Genomic DNA, 20889 nt, shown 5'->3' with positions numbered 1-20889 from the left:
CTTATGGCGACGATGGGACAGGAAAGGGCTAGGAATGGGAAGGAAGCGGCCGTGGCCTTAATTAAGGTACAGCCCCAGCATTTGCCTGGTGTGAAAATGGGAAACCATGGAAAACCATTTTCAGGGCTGCCGACAGTGGGGTTCGAACCTACTATCTCCCTAATACTGGATACTGGCCGCACTTAAACGACTGCAGCTATCGAGCTCGGTCATTAAAACTTTATTAACATAAGTTGAGGAAAGTAGCAAGTCTTTTGCTTTCAGAAATCTGTCTTTTGGTGTTCTGATATTTGACTTTGTTGGATAATGGTCATCAAGCATTACGGAACAAATATGCAATTTTGGTCCTAGTATAGGAGTATAATGGGAAACAGTTGGAATCTCCACATTCATGCTATAAAAACTTGCAATATTGCTACCATTATGAAAACTTCATGCTCAGATTCAACTTTAAATGTTTTCTAATATTTATAGTTTGGAAACGAAAGGGAATTGAGTTTCCAATAGCCAAAAAAAAAAAAAAAAAAAAAGTTCAAAGGAAATTAAAATTATCACTTTCACTGCAAACCCAAATCCTTGATACCTTTTACTCTCATCTTGTTTGAAGTGCTGATGGCAAATATTATACTTCTAGCTGCTAATTAAAATGACCATTACACTGGTGTCAGTGATATGAAGATTATGCATTCACACCGGTGTACTCTTCATGAAATAGTTTTACGTACACACACACTCAATTTCTTTGTACATTAGTTACAAATTAAAACTACTAAAACAAACTTTTTCACAGGCCTCCTGAGTGCAGGTGGTATGGGGCTGTGGCATGGAGTGGAGTACTACGAGAAGGAGAAAGTTGTTGGTGAGGAGTTCTATCAGCAGTGGAGCAATGTGAGTATGAACATACACTACAGAACTAGTGAAAATAAGTTTTTCATTCCCAAGACTAGGAATATTTCAAAGCCATATTCTTTGGTACTGGTACTGCTTACCTCAAACGCTTAAATATTCAATGAATTTGAATTCATATTAGAAGGGAAAGAGGCTTGCTGGTTCAGTTAAAGAATATGCAAATAGTGTTTCAACACCCTGTCCATGCAAGAAAGTATTTGCTGCAAGACTCGAACAGCTAGATAGACATGTTTGCTTCTCCTGTGAATAAGAGTTGGAGTTCCACCATTTTGTAACTCAAATTTTCTGGTAAATTGTTTTGTTTCTCCTTTCAACCTTTTCTAGTCATGTGTTAGAAGCTTTGAACGGTAAAGCACCATTCGCATAAAGTTTCTTCTTTACATGAAGTGCTCAATTTTCCAAGGTGTTCTTTTTTTTTTTTTACCAGTGTGCTTAATTGTGCTCCTCTGCCAGTTCTGCTAAGATTATATATGTATTCATATTTTTCTCATTGCCTTGAAATGATTAAGAAATTCCTGATTTATCCTATCAACCATGTGAATTGAGTTCAACCACATGCTTCCTCAAACATCTGTAAAACAGTCTTGTTTTTTTGTTCTTCATTAATCTTTTCTGTAACTTGTCTTCATTAGCATTCCTACAAGGTACCTAAATATCAATTCGGAATCTGGTAAGCTATTGCTATGTGGATCAAAATATCCGTCATTTTCTCTTGGCCTTTCATCTAGATCTTGTATACAATAGTAAACCTGTATTGTAGGTTTTCTTTGAGGTGTTTGGTCATCAGTGGGAGAAAGTTTCTGTTAGCATCGAATCAGTGACTCCACTGTCACGTTTATTTTCCAAGATCTCATCATCAGTTACTGAATTCATCCAGAAAAATTTTTTGTTCAAAAATAACATTCTCTTCTCCTACAGGTGTTTCTTTTGAAGTACCAAAGAAATCCTCCCACAGATTCACAAACATCTCATTATGTAACACAATTCTTTACTAAAAGGTGCTAATATATAAAATAATAAAACTAAATGGTTATATCTCTACCCTTCTGTTCCCACTTGTACCTGTGTACCAGATCAGTTAAAACCAATCTCTTACTCCAGATAGTCATATGTGAGTCAATTTAATCACTACTTATTTGCATTTAGGACTATTGCTTATGTTGCAGATTCCATCAGTTGTTTACCTAGACTTTTCTTAAATGTTTCAAAAGCTGCAAATTTATCAAAAATTCCCTTGGTAAATGACTGTATTCCAATCCCTAACTCTCTTCCTAGAAACTTTCTATAACTTAACTCAAACTTATTTCTATATTAATGTCATACCAGGCTGAGTGGCTCAGACAGTTGAGGCCCTGGCCTACTGACCCCAACTTGGCAGGTTCGATCCGGGCTCAGTCCGCTGGTATATGAAGGTGCTCAAATACGTCAGCCTCGTGTTGGTAGATTTACTGTCATGTAAAAGAACTCCTGTGGGACTAAATTCTGGCACCTCTGAGTCTCCAAAAACTGTAAAAGTAGTTAGTGAAATGTAAAGTATTATTATTATTATTATTATTATTATTATTATTATTATTATTATTATTATTATTATTATTAATGTCATTCCATACAATCTCTCTGTTGATGGCTCAAAAGATACCGCTCAGTAGAGCAGCTTGTTCCCTTACTCCCAGGTCTTCTCAGCCCAAAGATGGCAGCATTATAGTAGCACTACTTTTCTTGTCCAAAATGGCCTAGAACAAATAGGGCTGCTTTCCTTAGGATCTTTTGCATTTCTTACATCAAGTAATCCTAGTGAGGGGTCCCATACTCTGGAGCCATACTCCAATTGAGGTCTTACCAGTAAATTGTACAGGCCGATGACCTTAGATGTTAGGCCCCTTTAAACAACAAGCATCATAATCATCATCAACAAATTATACACCCTTTCCCTCCAGGTGAAGTAATAAATACAAATCAGCATATATTTAAGAGCTGTTATCTGGAAGAACTCTCGTTCAGTTCTCTGTAACAGTACTGAAGTTTTTGTAAGAATACCCAATTACAAGGATTGGGGCAAAAGTCATGGCAATGATTTTTTTCTTGTAGATATGTTATCGGATCACAAACATATGTGTTGTGCGGAAGTTCTTCAGGCATGGTGTGTATGCAGAACAACAGATGGCTCTGTGATAGCTGGTAGTAGCACAGCGAGGGCTGTGAAATCAGTCGGTTGGCGAGTGTCGTGCGAGATGGAATTATCCTGTGTTGAGCAGCGTGCTTACATCAAAATAGCCATTCTCCTAGGGAGACATGCGATGGAATGTCACAGTGAATTAGTGGAAGCCCTTGGGAATAATGCCCTACCATACCGTACAGTAGCATGGTGGGTAGGAAAGTTTCAGCAAGGACGTGTCAACCAGTGGTGAGCAACGTTCGGGACGACCTGTTAGTGTGCGGACCAACGTGGCATGTGCTGTCATCGAGCAGCTCCTGGATGAAGACACACGATGGACGCTACTGGAGTTCAAGAGGGCAAGTGTCATCAAGAAACGCACCATCCACAGGATATTGCGTAATGAACTGCAACTGCACAGAATCGCATTGCGTTGGGTACCGCATGCACTGACGGAAGTTCAAAGGTGGGTGCACTATGCAATATGCTCCGACCACAGGACGGCGATCAGTTCTTGTCGCGAATAATCGCCAATGATGAATTTTGGGCCAGGGCATACGAACCACAACTGAAACGTCAGTCCGGGGAGTGGCAACATGCTGGATCACCAAGGAGGCAGAAGGTCCGTCAGAATCCTTCCCCAGTCAAATTTATGGTGATCGTCGCGTATGACATCAGGGGTGTCATTGTTTGCCACTTTGTTCCACATGGCAGAATGGTGACTGCACAGTACTACAGGGACTTCCTGGTGTGACAGGTACGACGTGGCGTTCGGGAGAAACGTCCGGATCTTGTGGACAGTGCAATAATCCTGCACGACAATGCAAAACCGCACAAAGCAGAGTGTGTAGGGCAGCTACTGTGACGTTGGGGATGGGAAGAATTGGAGCACCCACTGTACTCCTGACATTTTGCCCTGTGACTTTGATCTCATTCAAAAGATTAAGGAACCACTACATGGTAGACAGTTTGCAACACATTGCTAATGCTGTGCGCCAACAGGTGACCCGATTCACATATGGTGCGGCAAATGCTGAAGCAGATGGTATTCAGCGCCTCCCATGTCGTTCGCAGTGTATGGTGTCAGTAGCAGGGGACTACTTTAAGGGTCTTCAGGCCCAGGTTTGTCATGTCAACTTTGTGTACTGTGTTGTCATTCTTTTGCACCGGGAAGGCCATATTGCCCTGTATACTACCATAATAAAAGTGTTTTACGATATTTCAGTGCTATTCATTGTCCACACATGTAGTAAACACCTTGTCCTTTCATCTGTATATGTCACATTTTCCAACTGGACTGTTATCTTCAAGGGAAAAAAATAGTTGCCATGACGTTTTCCCCCAACCCTCATATAATTATACCCTCTCTACCTCTAGAATATGTAGCCTGTACTACTTTAACTAAACATTGGCCATGAATCTTAGTTTAAATCCAGACCTATTGGAACACTTCACTGTCAAGTCCAATCTGTGATTACATTTTGTGTTAAAAGAACTCATGTGTTACATTCCTCTTAGGAGCTGCGAGCAGAGACGTCAATTAGGTATGACTGGTCATACATCCTGGCATGGATCAGTGTGGGCTTCTATTTTATCTCATCAGTCTTTTTCTTCAGTGCTGCCAACTTCCTGCGTTCAGAGAGGAAAGCAGAAAAAGCAAGAAACGTCCAGTACATCATGCCAGGTATAGCACAAGCTCTTGAAACATCTGAAAGCTTGCTGGTACAGGAAATAACATAAGAGCTTTGCAATGCATCATTTATATTAATTACATACCAGAATAGTCGATTCCTTCTCCTTCCTTTGTAGTTTATAGAATGTCACTCTGTTAACATACCATTGCTTCCAATTACAGTTTAATTTTTTAAAGGGTAATATTGATGGTGATTATATATTTGTAAGGGGAGTATTTACCAGCAACATGTATTTATTCCTTGTTCATAGATTGAGATGAAATGTGTAGGAAAAATGTTTAGTTCGCAAAATGGTATCTATTGAATGTTATCACTAGACCTCACATTTTTAAGTGCTAAAACTTCTATTTTAGATGCCTAAAATAGACTCTCAAATATAAAATAATAGGCTCTAAAAATACACTTTAGGCAGCAATTTTATGTATTTTAATAAGCATTTATCAATTAAGGTACCATTTTCATTTTGTTAAATGGGGGAAAATATAAAACCCGTTTCACTCCCCCTTTGCTGCAAACATCACAGAATATATTTTTACCATCCAATGTGAAATGGAGAAACTCCTGTAACCACCATTTAATTAAAGACGACTTGGAAGACGCACTTAACTGATGACTGAAACGTTCTCAGAGAATGAAATGAAGAGTTTGGTTTCCAGCAGGTCAGTGGACACCGTCTCCTGCCTCACGACACACAGACTGTTGGTTGTTTACCGCTGGAGGTTTTAAGATCTTTCAGGGAGTGTAGTTTACAGTTTTGCACTTTTAAGATTTTGTTTGAAAAGTATTTCAAGAAAGCACTGGTAAGACAGTGAAAACCAGTTGGTAAATATCTGTTTCTAAGAATAAATTATGAAAGAATTTCAATCAATGTAGGGATAAAATCCGGAAATTCTAGGAATATAGGCAAATGTAGGATCTAACATCAATTTAGACATTTTTAGGCAATATATAGGACTGCTGTTTTTAATCTTATAAATACCTGAAATGTGTATACATTACTTCATTTCAAGTTCTCTTCAGGAACAAAATAGGTTTTTGCCTAAGATCCTAGGTCTAGTCATCGCTGATCCTTCGGAGAATGTAAGGACGGATACGTACTCATAATATTTATGTGATGTTAGAGTATAGTCTATTATGTGTAAAGTACCTGTTTTATATTGATAAGAATTCCCTGTGGAATGGATAGGTCAGGGATGCTTGTTGGTTACTTTTGAGTACTAACTCTGTTAGGGATTTTGCAACTCCTCTATTACTAAAGTCAAGTATTGGAGACCCACAATATGATTGTGATGTGCAAACTCAAAGGCACAGCAACCACAAAACTTTGGCAGTTAGATGATGTTTTCTATTGAAACAATAGTATAAATAAAGGGAATAGGATGCTATGGTCAAGCACTTACCCACAAATTCAACATTTCTCTGGTAAAGGTCAAGTGCAGCTTGGAGTGCTGCAAGGAACAATGCCATTAGAAAGTGGACAAATGCATAATTTGGAGTGATGAATAGTGATACAATTATGCTGTGTACAAGTCTGATAAAGGATTTGAGTATGGCCAATGCCTTGGGAATTATGCAGTCAATGATGTGTAGTGCTGACTGAAGTATAATGTTAATGGCATTGAATTGTCAGGGTATATTTCATGAAATAGTCAGCCCTTATGTTCTGTTACATGAAAATCAAAGTGTAACAGGGTGCAAGGGCATTCTAATGAATAGTATAGACCATTTTTGTGTCTTAATTAGCATGGCAACGTTCTGTCAGGACTCAGTTAAGGGCACCATTGTTGCCAACCCATGCTTCCAAATTAAGAGCCCCTGTTGCCCCTCTTAGTTGCCTCCTATGACAGGCAAGGGTGTTATTCTACTGCCCTCACCCACAGGGCATGAAACTCGGATCCAACACTATAAAACCATAACTCTCTCGAAAGCCACTCACGCTTCTGAAGCCCTGTTCGAAAATTAACATGAAAGAACTGATCAGCTCCTCAGAACTAAAAGAACTTTTATAAATAGAAAATACCAGATTGAAGGAGTCTTACGAGAGATTGAACCAGTTATCAGCACAATGAAGAAGAAAAGATTCTTGTATTTCTTTCACATCTTGCAGCTGCCAGGAAACTGGATTTGATGACAACTGGCGATTAGAAATCTTGGGAAGAGGACAGGAGGACAATGGATCCATGAAATTCAGCAAGATCTCAAAGTAGTTGGACTCAAGATAGCAGTTGCAGAGAACAAAAATAAAAAGAACACCCTTCTTAAAACTTACACATTTTCAGCAGAAATAGCACATAAAAGAGCTATAGCAGTTTTAGATGAATCGAGAAAATGATGGGAACGAATGAAAAAGTACTGGGCAGATCACAAGAACCAAATTGTACAACCTTCATAGAGAAAGTGAACATGGAATGACTCTAACGGTTCAATGTGGCCAGTCAAGATGATAATAATAATAATAATAATAATAATAATAATAATAATAATAATAATAATAATAATAATAATAACAATAATATTGTACGTGACATAGAAATGATACAGTACAAATAACTGCTTATTTTTATGAATATTTGACCTACTCGTTTGATTTAAAACCAAATACAGTATTTCCCTTTCTCATTATTTCAGGAGATATTACACTGTTAACACTTTAAGAAATGGCATGCGACATTGCTTGGAGGTATAGAGGGCACCTAGGTGTTGTTCATTAACTCCAGCAGTTTCCAAATAAATTAACCATAATATAATATTTATATTATGATAATATAATATTAACTGGTGTTGGTGATGTCCTGGCAAACACATAATTATGTTAATCGTGATTATTTTATAAATTCGACAGATAAAAAGTGATCCAAATTTCATGGGTGAATACAGTGAAAAAGAAAAGAAAAAAGAACTCAACAACAATAGGTAAAATATCATTTTCCCAAGCACTTTTCTGATGAAATCTCCTGTGAAATCTACTGTTGTCAGTATTGTGATTGTAGGACACTTACAATGTTACTGGTGCATAACCTCGTAACCAGCATGTGATTGGATTTTTGTTGTTGTACCATTATAGTTATTGGTTTGGGTGATTAAATTGCACCTGTTCAATCATCCTGGAGGCATTTCAAACAGTTTCATGTAGCATTGTGTGAAGTAAAAACGTGGTTAAGTCAAGAGAAAGCTGTGAAAGCAGTTGCCTTGGTGGAAGATGGGCCGAGTATGCGATATGTTGCTCAGGTGCTATGAGTCAATGTGTCTACTACCCGGAGCAGACACCAAATGTACAGGGAACTTTGTACCTTCTGCAGAAGATTTGGATCAGGCCGCAAAAGCATCAACTACCAGTTTCTGTAGCTGCAGGTTCTGCGTGATCGTCATACAACAGCTGTAGAAGCTTGAAATCGATTGGAAAAGGCATCAGGAATCAATCTTGGTCTGAGGACAGTGAGAAAGAGACTTAAAGAAGCACATCTCTCCTGTAGAAGACCAGCACAGGTCTCTTGTTAATCCAGGAACATTGGCAAGCATGCCTTCTCTTCTCTAGTCAGCATCTGGAGTGGATTAAGAACCAATGGAAAGCTATTTTCTTCATGAATCAGTTGAGGTTCAGCCTAAGATCACCTGATGGCAGAGAGTGAGTTTGGAGGAGGATTAGAAAAAGGTATTCACTTTGCACGTTCTCCTCAAGGATTGTATTCCAAGGTGGTTCAGCCATGGTGTAGGCTGACATCAATTTTGAAGCCAGGGCAGAGCTGGTTTTCTTGGAGAACAGGACTCTCACACACTCAACTCGTACATAAAAATGCCTGTCCCCATGTGGCAGGGATTGTGATGCAGTACCTGGGTGATATGAGGATTCAGGTGCTAGTTTGGCCATCGCACAGCCCTGATCTCAATTTAATTGAGAGAGTTTGGGAGATGTTTTGGAGAAATGTTCGCCGACATGATCCTGGACTTGATGAATTTCAAGAGATGCTTTGTCAGGAATGACCATGATCCACAGCATGCCTGAAAGGTTGCTGGCTGTGGTGCAAGCCAGAGGGAGGTAACAGCTGCTTCTAAGAGTGCCATTGAGTGTTAAAAGTAAGTTGTGTTTTGTAGCCAGTATAGAAAACCCATAGAAAAATATTTTAATCATCAAGAAAAATTTTAGTCATATCCATGCATTGTGATTGGCATTCATTTACATACAGGGTGTGCACAAATGATTTGAGTGGTTTTGTCAATTATTTCTAGCCATTTCATTAGAGATATGGTGATGGTGTTTGATGTTATAAGGCAAGTATCCCTCAAAGTTTTGTTTTGTTTGAATAGCCCTCCAAACATTGTGCTTCCCTTAACGCCTGCGAGAACACAACAGTTGTAACATCCGGCAGACATGATGCATCCTCTACTCCAACAGTTGCAAAGATGGAGACTAACAGTGAAAAAGCATATGCTGTTATGGAATTTCATTCCAGCCAATCTGTGACAACTGTGCGACGAGAACAAAGTATCAGAAAGATCCACCCAGTGCCAACTCCATTCGCCGATGGTATGAACAGTTCAAAACCACGAGATGTCTTTGCAAGGGAAAATCAACAGGCTGGCCTAGTGTGCCTGAAGAAACGGTTGAGCGCGTGCGGCGCAGTTTTGAACGTAGCCCGCGAAAGTAAACTCGTCGAGCGAGCAAGGAAATGAACATGCCTCGTTCAACTGTTCAGAAAGTCTTAAGGAAAAGATTGCAGATGTGCCCTTGCCATTTGCATCTGCTCCAAGCATTGTCGCCGGCTGACAAAGTGAACCGTTTTGATTTTTGTACCAGTTTTTAGGAGCATATGAAAGATGTTGCATTTTGTGACAACCTTGTCTTCATTGATGAGGCAGCATTTTTTCTGAGTGGTAAAGTTAACAGGCACAATGTATGAATTTGGGGGACTGAAAATCCCCCGTACCTGTGTGCAGCACGTTCGTGACTCTCCCAAGCTCAATGTTTTTTGTGGCATCTCGAAATTAAAAGTTCACGGTTCCTTCTTCTTCACTGAAAAATCCATTACAGGGCACATCTGCCTGGATATGCTGGAGAATTGGCTCATGCCACAGTTGGAGACCAGTAGCATGGACTTATCTACGAACAGGATGGTGTTCCACCTCATTTCCATGTTGATGTTCGTGACTTTCTGAACAACAAACTTCCAGTCCATGCTCTCCTGACCTCACCCCTTGCGACTTCTTCGTATGGGGTTATGTGAAAGACACAGTTTTTATGCCACCATTACCGGCTGATCTAACAAAACTGCAGGCCCGCATCATCAACGCCTTTGGTCAAATTGACAGCGACATGCTATGTTGGGTGTGGGACGAACTTGACTATAGAGTTGATGTGTGTAGAGTCACTCATGGAGCACATATTGAGCACTTGTAGGCTCATAAAAAAACCGAGTTTTTCTGTCTGTCTATGTAATTTTGTAATGTTACAACAAATAATAAACAAACAGGAATTTTTTTGAAACCGTTCCAATTATTCGGTCGTTGTGATGAAATATACTTTGGCCATTTCTGTGGTGCATAGTCGTCTTTACAATGTTATTAATGTTTACATATAATGAGGACAACTTAACAGATTATTGTAGTGACAGTGGACAAACTTCTGTATGCTCTGGAGAGAGTTCAGTGAAGACTTGGTCAGCTATCCAACTTGTCTTCAGGAATAATGACCAAACGGTTCATACCCAGAGATGCCAACTACTATGGATTGCCCATAGCTTCTACAATGTTCTCACTTATACTACGGCAATACGAAAGTGGTGCTGATTATTACAGATTTTACAAAATCAAAATTCTCTTTTATAAATTCATTTCGCCTCCAAACATTTATTGAAAAAGTTTCATAAACAGAAGACTCACTGTTACAAAACAGTTCACAAAAAAATTATTAGATAGTAACTTTTGTCTTCAAACTTCAACACAGAGCGTAACGTTCAGTAACATTCCTTGATGAACGCAGATTCCCAGCATATGTTCAGTTTCTGTTCTGTTACCTCTGATTTAGTAACGAGTTGTCTGCGCTCATCAACACTTCTGTTGTCTGCTTTTGTTCCAAATTTGTCATATTGCACAAACATTTATTCCTGTAAGGTGAGGAGCAACATAAAATAAAACGGCAAGATGTGTAAAAGTAAAAACAATGAAGAGCCGAGTGACACAGTGGACAAAAATGATCTGCAACGAATCTGTATTCCTAAAAGTAGTACACGGAGCCTATGAGCATTGAAATTTTACTGAGGCACGTGTTTTGTGAATCATGTGTGTGAATTTTCAGTTTAACACAGAGTACACGATGACTGTCCATGCCATGTAAAATTAAAAAAAATAAAAATAGATTTATGGATGCATCGAAGGGCAATGCAAGACTCTATAAAGAGTGATGATAATAGTGTTACATGGGCTGTATATTATTTCTCATATTTCTTGGCTGAACATAACCTTCCCTTATCTGCTGCAGACACTGTCACTATGGACAACCACTTTGTAGGTTGGCATCTCTGCATACCAAATTCATCAGTATCACTATTAATAAAAATGAGATCGTGTCTGTTAGTTCGGGTAGGCTTGAAAACTACTAGACCGATTGAGCTGAAATTTCGTAAGGCTATAGCTTGAAATCCCAAGTCATATAAGGGGCACTTTTGATTTTGATATCTTTCACAGTTTAAAACTATAATATAATGTTACTTGCTTTACGTCCCACTAACTACATATTTTTTTTATGGTTTTCGGAGACGCAGAGGTGCCGGAATTTAGTCCAGTGGGAGCTCTTTTACATGCCAGTAAAGCTACCGACACGAGGCTGGCGTGTTTGAGCACCTTCAAATACCACCGGACTGAGCCAGGATCGAACCTGCCAAGTTGGGGTCAGAAGGCCAGCGCCTCAACCATCTAAGTCACTCAACCCGGCAGTTTAAAACTAGTGGGGATTTTACAGGAGAAAATTCTTGGGCTATATTTGTCCTACATCAGCTAAAATCATGCGTCATACTAGAGAAATGAGGTGCACTCCGTGGCCATGAAATATTATTTTGTACACAAGATGTCATACGCATTTTCTTCGTGACTAATGGTTTTCAAGATAATCCAGCTGTCTTGTGTTTTTTTCTGCGTCACCTTCACTAATGAATGAGGTGCTCATTTCACGCATAATAAGGAGTCACGTGAAGCCACGTTGATCAACATTTGTGAAAATTCGTTGATTAATAGGCCAGCTGAAGAAAGTGTTATGATTTTTTGGAAAGCGTTTGGAACCTACAGTTGTATCCTTGAGAGTGCTATCATTAACCATGTTAATCCTTGCTCATAAATTTGTATGAAAAACAGGTACTTTATCTAGTAATGTATAAAGCAGTCATCGTCTCAACTTTACTCTATGGATGCGAAACGTGGACCATATACTGTCATGACATCAAGAAACTTGAGTTTTCATCAGCTGAAACTTCACTCAGTCTTAAATATAAGATGAGAGAACAGTGTCTCCAATCTTTCAGTTCTTGAAAAGCATACACAAACAGTGTAGAAGCCTCCGTCCATCAAGTGCGATCCTTGGGGATGCAGATTTCATGCTAGAATCGGCTTGTTCAGTCATCAAAAGTACAAGCACAGACAGCACTGACTTCAAATGGAATGTAAGCAGGAGAAATTGTATACTCAGAAATTAATAACATTAGACAATGATACATATTTGATGCAAGAAATGAAATTCATATTTCAAGTTTTTTATTGACTGTAGTATCTCAATTAAAGTAAAAGTATAAGTGTTCAATACAATACGTGATTTTTTGCAGAAAAAATTAATAATATATGACGTAAATATTCATTTATAGGACGAGGAGTAAGGGACTGGACTAAATTATCAAGGAAAATGTTCGATAAATTTCAAAGTTCTTTGAAAATGTTTAAGAAAAGGCTAGGTAAACAATTGATAAGGATTCTGCCACCTGGGCGACATTCCTAAATGCAGATTATTAATGACTGATTTATTTCACCTCTTCCAATTTTTACTAGGATATGGATAATTCTGTTCATATTCTTTCTTCTCTGCTGGGTGGTGATGTTTTTAGATTGCAAGTGATATGTTTCTAGAATCGTGCATTCAAGGGGAAACTTGTATTGGTAGATTTGAAGAGCTACATATTGTTCATTCACTAAATTTGCACTTTAAAAAATTATATGAATGACAACAATAACTGTACGATTTTTAATAAACAATATATAGAGGAGGTAATTTCTTCAAATAACTACAGATGTAAAAAAAAAAAAAAGTCTAATTCTGTTTTAAAATTCACCTTGAACTTTGACAAACTTTCTTATACCAAATATTTAGTATCACAGTAAGAATGCATTCTCTCTTCCATTCCCATATTTTCACTCAAGGAAGATAAATGGTTTAAAATTGAAAGAGAACACCAGCATCCATGTTTTGTGCTCTTGTACAAAGTAAAATTTCTGACGACATTTGGATAGATACATATGGCAGCACATTTTTCATAATTCACTGAATATAATGGCTAGAAATGTTGATGATATAATCCCAACCCACCTTAAAAAAAATATGTATTTTAATCTTAGTATAAAATACCTTTTCGTGCTGCTTGAAGGTAAAGGAAAGGTGAGAATAAAATGATATAAACTGTAATTGGAAGCCTTCTTTCCTTGTTTCTAACCAAACTGAACAAAGAGATGTTAGCTCTCCAGAATATTTGGTTCAAAAACAATACAGTGAAATTTAGTAGAACAAACACCTTCCAATCTTTGGGAACCTTTCTTATTCCAAAGAATGTGCAACTTAATTTAAGAAATTCCTAACAACTCCAACAAAGAATACTGCCTGGTAACAGCTTTCAGATGTTCTTGGCTTGCTATACTTCACTACAGTTTGCTGTTAACACATATTAACATTTTGCTTTTTTGGTTTTTGCTTCTCCATTTAACCTAACCTGCAGGTGCTGAGGGAAAACTCACATATCTCTTATGATTGGTCATACATTGTGGCTTGGATTGGTGTTGGCTGGGCACTGGTGTCTGCCATCTTGTTTTCGGCAGCTGCCATTTGCCTAAGAGGTGAACGTGAAAAGGAAGAGGCCATGAACATGCAATATTTAATGCCTGGTAAGCTTAAAAGTAATGAACTGTAGTTTAAAAACGGTATAGCAAGCAATTGGTTGGTAATTATTCAAGCAAAGGCCTATAGTTAATACTTAGATTATAGCATTCACAAATGAAGCTGTGGTAATAACTGCTAATAATTTTTTTTTTTAAATAGAAGTATGTTAGATGTAATAGATGCTTGTGCAGTGTGTGATTTGAAAGTATTTTTGTAATTTTTTGAAAATCATTATTAACATTCGCTCAATATTTTACAATTGGAAAACTAGGGAGATTCTAATTAGTACTGATATTTTGGTGTCCACTGTCAATAATACCAGCATATCATAGCATTTCAAGTTTCTGTGAAAGAAATATGCATTCCTATTGTATAAAAGTGAATCCTACATTAACCCTCAACAAGTGTCATGAGGTCTTGGAGACATCCCACAGTTTTGGTTGCTCTGTGCCATTCCTTTCACGCAATGTCGTTTGCAGTCCCAGTACCTTCAAGCTACTCAGTTAGCTTCAGGTAGTTGTTGTGATAACATCAGAATGTGCTCTGTTATACTAACTACATGAGTCATCCACTGGACCTCTCAATGCCGGTTACATAAATTTTCTGTTCCACTTTGACTTCCTTTATAGTTGTACAACAATGCAGTTAATTGGAATGGCTAAACCTGGATCATCGAAGTTGTGTATTGGCATTGCTTCTTTTTAAGATGTGTTTGCAATATTGGATGAATGAACCAGGGGCATAGAGGATTCTGACAATTATGGTACCGGTACTCACTACACACAGTGACCACAGCTCAAGTTCAGGCTTATAAATCTTCAAATTAAAGGATATTTTAGCTTTCGATTGTGGGGAATGGGAAAAGAACAAATTTACACATTTCATCTTAATGTTATGAGTTTAGATATATTTTAATTTTTCAAGTGTTAGCATGACTATCTGAAATAGGTTTTGGAAGTACCTAAAATATAAGATGTGTTGGTTTCCACATAACTTTGTTTTAGAATAAATAATTTCATAAATTCATTGTTAGGACATATGTTGTAATTATACTAATAGAAATGTTTTGTATGCAGTTAATTTTAATATTTTTTATATACTTGACTGAAGAGAATTAGCTACGCGATATTTAAAAAAACCTATTAATAACTGCCCTATGGAGTTATTTCTCTGGAAAATGAGGACGAATGATTAGAATTAGGTAATAATAAATCAACACAGAATTATTGATCTAATATTTTTCAGAAATTGAAAATTTTATTCAACCTTAAATATGTGCTGCCCCCTGGACCTCACAACACCAATGTTCCACAGGTGTCAAGGCTCTTGCTGAGGGTTAAAAATACTTTTACCAAATATTGAAAGGTTGTCATACATCCCTAATATATACACATGGAACAACATTATGCCCCAAGACTGAGAAGTACTGGTAGGTGGTGAAATGCTAGGAATACAGGAAACATGCAAAAGGAAAGGAGCCCAATATAATGGAAGTTTGTTCTTTTCCATTAATTTTCTTGTATGTTCAATTCTTTTAAGGTTATGACAAATATTTGTCTTCCTAAACGTTTTTTAAAATTTTCAAATCAGTCATCTTCCATTACAAGGTACAAGTACAGTGTGTGAATGTTAATGCATGGAGTACATAAAATGACATTCTGGTATGGTTTTCCTTTTTTCTCTTTCTTTTCTTATGCAAAGTGTCTTATGATAAATTGTTTTAAAAGTAATCCTCTCTAGGTATAGCTAATATTAAATTTAGACTGTAAAATTAGAGAACTCAAAAAGTTATCATTGTAAAATTACAGTATTTTGAGGAAACCTTACACAGTTTAAATTACTTTTCCTCAACATTGCTGTTAGATTTAGTTACATACAGTATGTCCAAACTTTCGTATGCTTTTCTAAAAGTGAAACATAGAAAAGGCTGGCATGACTGATTTCTTACGTAGAGAGGAAGGGGTTGTTATATGTAATTTGTAATAAGGGTTTGTTATATGTAATTATTATATTTAAGGAAAGGAAAGAATAGAAGTGATTCTCTCATCCAGAACTAACATTGATAGTTTGAAATTTAATAATGTTTCTCAGAAATTAATCTTAGTATCAGGAGTTGGGTAAGGTTCTTGAGTAGTACGTTGCAACATCAGTTACAGGTATGATTCACATTGTAAGTCTTGAAAACTTGTGTTTGGAAAGGGCAGGAAAGACAAAACAGTTCTTCTTTGTATAGTATGGTACCTCGTGACTTTTGTTAATTGCAAAACCTTCTATAACATTGATTGAGAAGAAATTATCCTTACAAGTTAAAAAATTCATCTATGTTCCCTATTGACTCCAAAATTTAAACTATAATGGTTGGGGAGATCCACCAAATCAATACAATCACTCTTAGTGATCAATTGTATTTTCAAAAAACACAGTACATGATCTTCGGTTGTTCAAATAGTCTAAATTAAAATAGCCATAACTAAGACATTGTCTACATGATGATGTGCACAAACATAATAATAACTGTAACACTAGACGCACAGCAGCGGCCACCAAATATGGCCACATTACTTACAAAGGAAGTCGGCTCTATAAGAACAAAATAAGGATTCGTGTTTATATTGGAATTACAAATGAAAATGTACCATACAATTCAATACAGCCATAGGATTCAACGTTGAGGGGTATTTCCCTCTTCCATTAGTGCATGCCGGCAACAGAAGTTTCTTAACAAATACTGCAGGAGAGGCAAATGTTTTAACTTTAAGAAGGGTTTAAAAAATGGGTCTGTTGTAATTTGAAGAAATAGAATTTTTCAATTTTTTTAGATTTTAATTTTGACTATGAATTTATTTTAAGATTCACGTTGAATATACATGATACATACTGTGTATACAGTGTTTTTAACGTGTTAGACCTTGTTTTAAATTATTATGTTTGTGCACACCATCATGTAGACAATGTCTTATGACTATTTTAATTTAGATATTTGAACAGCGCCGGGCTGAGTGGCTCAGACGGTTAAGGCGCTGGCCTTCTGGCCCCAACTTGGCGGGTTCGATCCTGGCTCAGTCCGGTGGTATTTGAAGGTGCTCAAATACGTCAGCCTCGTGTCGGTAGATTTACTGGCACGTAAAAGAACTCCTGCGGGACTAAATTCCGGCACCTCGGCGTTTCCGAAAACCGTAAAAGAGTAGTTAGTGGGACGTAAAACAAATAACATTTTTTATTATTATTATATTTGAACAGCTGAAGATGGCTCTTAGGAGCCAAAACATGTGCAGTGTTTTTTTGTAAATATAATTGATCAATAAGAGCGATTGTAAGACTGTGTTGATTTGGTGGATCTCCCCAACCGTTATAATTTAAAAGAAATGATCCTCCTTGTTATGGCACAGTAGTTACTATCAAAGCTCTATCATCATCCTTGGCTATCATTACTGTAAAGACAGTTCTTCTTCAAAAGAGTCCTTAAATAATAGGTAGTAAATTTGTAATTTCTTTTTTATTATTATGAATCTAATAAAATTGTTTCTCTTCATAGTGTATCCACAAAAGCAGCAGTACGCATATGCTACAGGCTACCCAGGAGCAGGAGCATACCCAGGTCCTTACTACCATGGGTCACAATATGGGCCATACAACTATTAAAACTTGGTGCAAATTCTTGAGGACTACTTATATTGCTCACAACTTAGTGTCCATCAGTATGTTGAAAGCACTCTACATCAAGGATTACTATTAAAATCGAATGTCTTCCACAATTGGCTTCTAGTTAGAATATTTATTGGCATTAAGTCTAATAAAGATTTCTTTCTGAAGCCATGTACCAGTAATAGTGGCAGTCTTGATATACTCCTAAGACTGTTGCAGGAAGATTTCAAAGTGTTAATGGTACTTGTCCCCTTTGACTTGCATTTGGAGCATGAAGAGTTCCTCTATGAAGTTACATCAGCACAAACATGCCCCGTTGATGGAAACTCTCATGTCTCTAATTAATGTTAAATACTTATGGTAAACAGAGGACAGTTATCTTACATATAAGATCAGTAAAATGAAAGGATGTTATAAATTTCAGTTTCACCATAATTTGTTCACTATGATCATAATACTGAAATATAGTGAAAGTTTGAAAACATGCTACTGAAGTATCTTATCACTTAAGTTGTAGGATCGATGACTTGTAAAACATTATTACTACATCAATATTAAACTTTCTTTTTACTTTTCCCTTCTCTGTTCCTGAGACTGCAAGAAGAAACAATAGTTTTGAAAGGTTTGGTGAAAGGAAAATATCTTGTGAAGTACAGTATAGAGCCTGTGAGGAATTACGAAGAGTCAAGATGCATGTATGTACTGTAAAATGTGACTACAGGATCGGTGTTATAACATGACTCACTTAGTTGAAGTATGCTGCAGAATGTATATCTTATCATATGGCCCTTATTACATGTCCTTAATGTAGCCGAGTTCTCTAAACTTAGAACTTTTTTTTTTTTTTTCTGAACTTCTGCTTCTCCTTTATGTACAAACTAACTTTCTCATCATAGGCTAGAAGCACTTGTTTGTTCATTACCTACTATATTTTTACTGTTTTACAGTAATTTGCCATAAAGACAAGTAGTCAAAAGTTTAACAGCAGTCTAAAACTTGAAAACTAACTCGGTTCCATTTTGAATCTGTTGATTGAGGCTGCTGTTGCTCTTAATTCAACTAGTTCTATTTTCATCAGTCAAAATATCTTCAAAATCCATATATTAGCAAACTGTAGAAATTTATCTAATTGAGAAGCATGTTTTTTTTTTTTAACTTTATATTTAACTTGGTCAGTTGTTTCATTCTGTACCAGTTAGTCCTTCCCTATTTAAAAAAAAATTATTCTTTCTCACTCTTTCCCTTTTCAGACTGAAATTTTAGTTGGGTTTTGTATTTATTCAATCCCTTTTGTATCCAGAAAAATAATAAAAATAATTTCTTCTATTCTAAACTATGAGACCAGGATCTAGTTATTTCAACAGCAGTTTGTCTTTAAACTAGTGAATTGTTCATGAATTTTGACTGAAATTTTGTCTTTTATTGATTGATATTAACTTCCATTGATTTATGTTCTAATGTAGGTAGTAAAATCACATAGAAAAGAAAGAAATGTGTAGCAACCTGTGAATTATGATGAATGAAATATTAAGCTGCATCATCAAATATTGTACCATCTTTGGACTCTTATAAATGGGAGTATAGATTATTATTATTATTATTATTATTATTATTATTATTATTATTATTATTATTATTATTATTATTATTATTATTGTGTCATGGTGACTAATAATGTGTGTGTGTTCTCCCTTGGCATATCCAATTTGTTTACACATTAAGGTTTATAGAAGTGTTTCGATACAGCTCGTCTTGGATTAAGATGATTAAGTAATATTTTCAGTCTTCTTTATGAAAAATAAATCATTTATATAATTAGTCCACTTCTCTTTCTGTAACATAATGTATATTATTGCTTCGAACACTACAGAAATGCAGGTTATTTAAGCCCTTATTTTGCTCAATAGATTAACTGTATTTTACTTCAGGGCCTCATCGTGGCAATAGTTACTTTTTCTTGTTTCAACACAAACCATAAAAATATTCTAGAAATGATTTATTTGGTGCTGAGAACATATCAGTGAACGTATTTTTGGTGGGCCGTCAGAATCCGTCCATTTTCTACAGAAAATCTTTCAGGATCTTATACTCATAACGTTTTAATATTGATTAGACAGCAGGAGTTGAAAATTGTATAAATTAATGTTTTAAAAGTATCGTAGTGTTGTCCTATAGATAATTTATTATGAAATTTATTTTAAGTTGGGCACTTGACTGCAGTTTGCAATAAGAATGTAAATTAGTTCTATAATCATAGCCTTGCAAACAAAGCTACAGCGATACTGAGTAGCACGAGCATTGATAATTAATTTCTCTTTTTTAAAGCCTCCAATATTGTGATGAAATGCCCAGCCCATTGTCATTTGAATCAAAACTTGTTTTGATCTACTCACTTGACAAGGGAACAAAATAATAAATATTATTAATTGTAATTAAACATATTTAGTACATTTTTAATTTTTCTACTGTTTTTTTTTTTTTTTGTATATTAGTGATTAAAATTGTGAAATTCAGTTAATGCATTAACATTTTTTAGAACTGTAAGAAGTTGTTGTAGCTAAATGACCAGAAGACTGTATTTGAATTATGAAATATGTTCTCCAAACAAATGCAAAATACTAGCTTGAAGTATCTGTTCTTGTAGAATCATCAGAGTACAAGAAAACTTTCGGTGTACCCAGACAACAGTCTCATGCTCTCTCAGTCCATAACTATTCAACTAAAGTGTGTTTCTCGAATAATAGTAAATGTTGCAAGTTTTGTACTGAGTGAGAAATTTCTTTAGCTAGTGGATACTTAAGAGTTGTTTATATATACATGTTATTTTATACTATTTCTGAATTGTACACAATTAAACATTTTTTAAAGAAAAATGTCTTATTTTATTCACCTACTATCATCATCCCAGAAATTCCTTCTAAGAAGCTTAAAAAGTCCTGTAGCTGCCACTGTAAGACTCATTATCCTAATGCCTTGTAACCTTGTCCTTTTGTTTTTGGAAAAAGTCTGAGTAAATGCAAACTATTAAAGAATTTTACCCTTGGACATAAATGGAAGAGCAAGTGTAAGATTGAGAATCTACTGCATCTTTAGCTTGAAACTAGAAGACATACCACCATAGTTCTGGACAAGGAAGATTCTGAGTTTTCTGGTGTAGAGCAAATGTTTCTGGATTCACAGATGTTTTACACATCCAGTGTGGAGATCTACTGGATGGACTGTTCATTATTGATAATAAGATCAAGTAGCATTGTAAAAAGATGTAAAAATATCCTTAGATCATACCTTACCAAGGGAGGCGTGGATGTAGAAGACAAGCTGAAAGTTTGGTACACAGAAGCAAGCATACATGGCCTCTA

At 36.4% G+C, this 20889-nt stretch overlaps 1 protein-coding gene across 3 annotated transcripts in view; it reads left to right on the top strand.

Annotated features, from left to right (window-relative positions):
• LOC136876215 (claudin domain-containing protein 1) overlaps window positions 1–20403 on the top strand; it is a 254354-nt gene extending 233951 nt beyond the window's left edge. For all 3 annotated transcript variants that reach the window (XM_067149974.2, XM_067149976.2, XM_067149977.2), the window contains 3 exons: window positions 791–888; window positions 4583–4748; window positions 17421–20403. In XM_067149974.2, coding sequence (XP_067006075.2) covers window positions 791–888; window positions 4583–4748; window positions 17421–17527 — 371 coding nt within the window. In that variant the 3' untranslated portion in view covers window positions 17528–20403. The remainder of the gene's footprint in view (window positions 1–790; window positions 889–4582; window positions 4749–17420) is intronic.
• The last annotated feature ends 486 nt before the right edge of the window (window positions 20404–20889 follow it).

This window comes from Anabrus simplex, chromosome 6 (genome assembly GCF_040414725.1).
Source record: "Anabrus simplex isolate iqAnaSimp1 chromosome 6, ASM4041472v1, whole genome shotgun sequence".
Lineage (NCBI taxonomy): Eukaryota > Metazoa > Arthropoda > Insecta > Orthoptera > Tettigoniidae > Anabrus > Anabrus simplex.
Note: the sequence above shows the minus strand (reverse complement) of the source record. Positions and strands in the feature narration are given on the sequence as shown.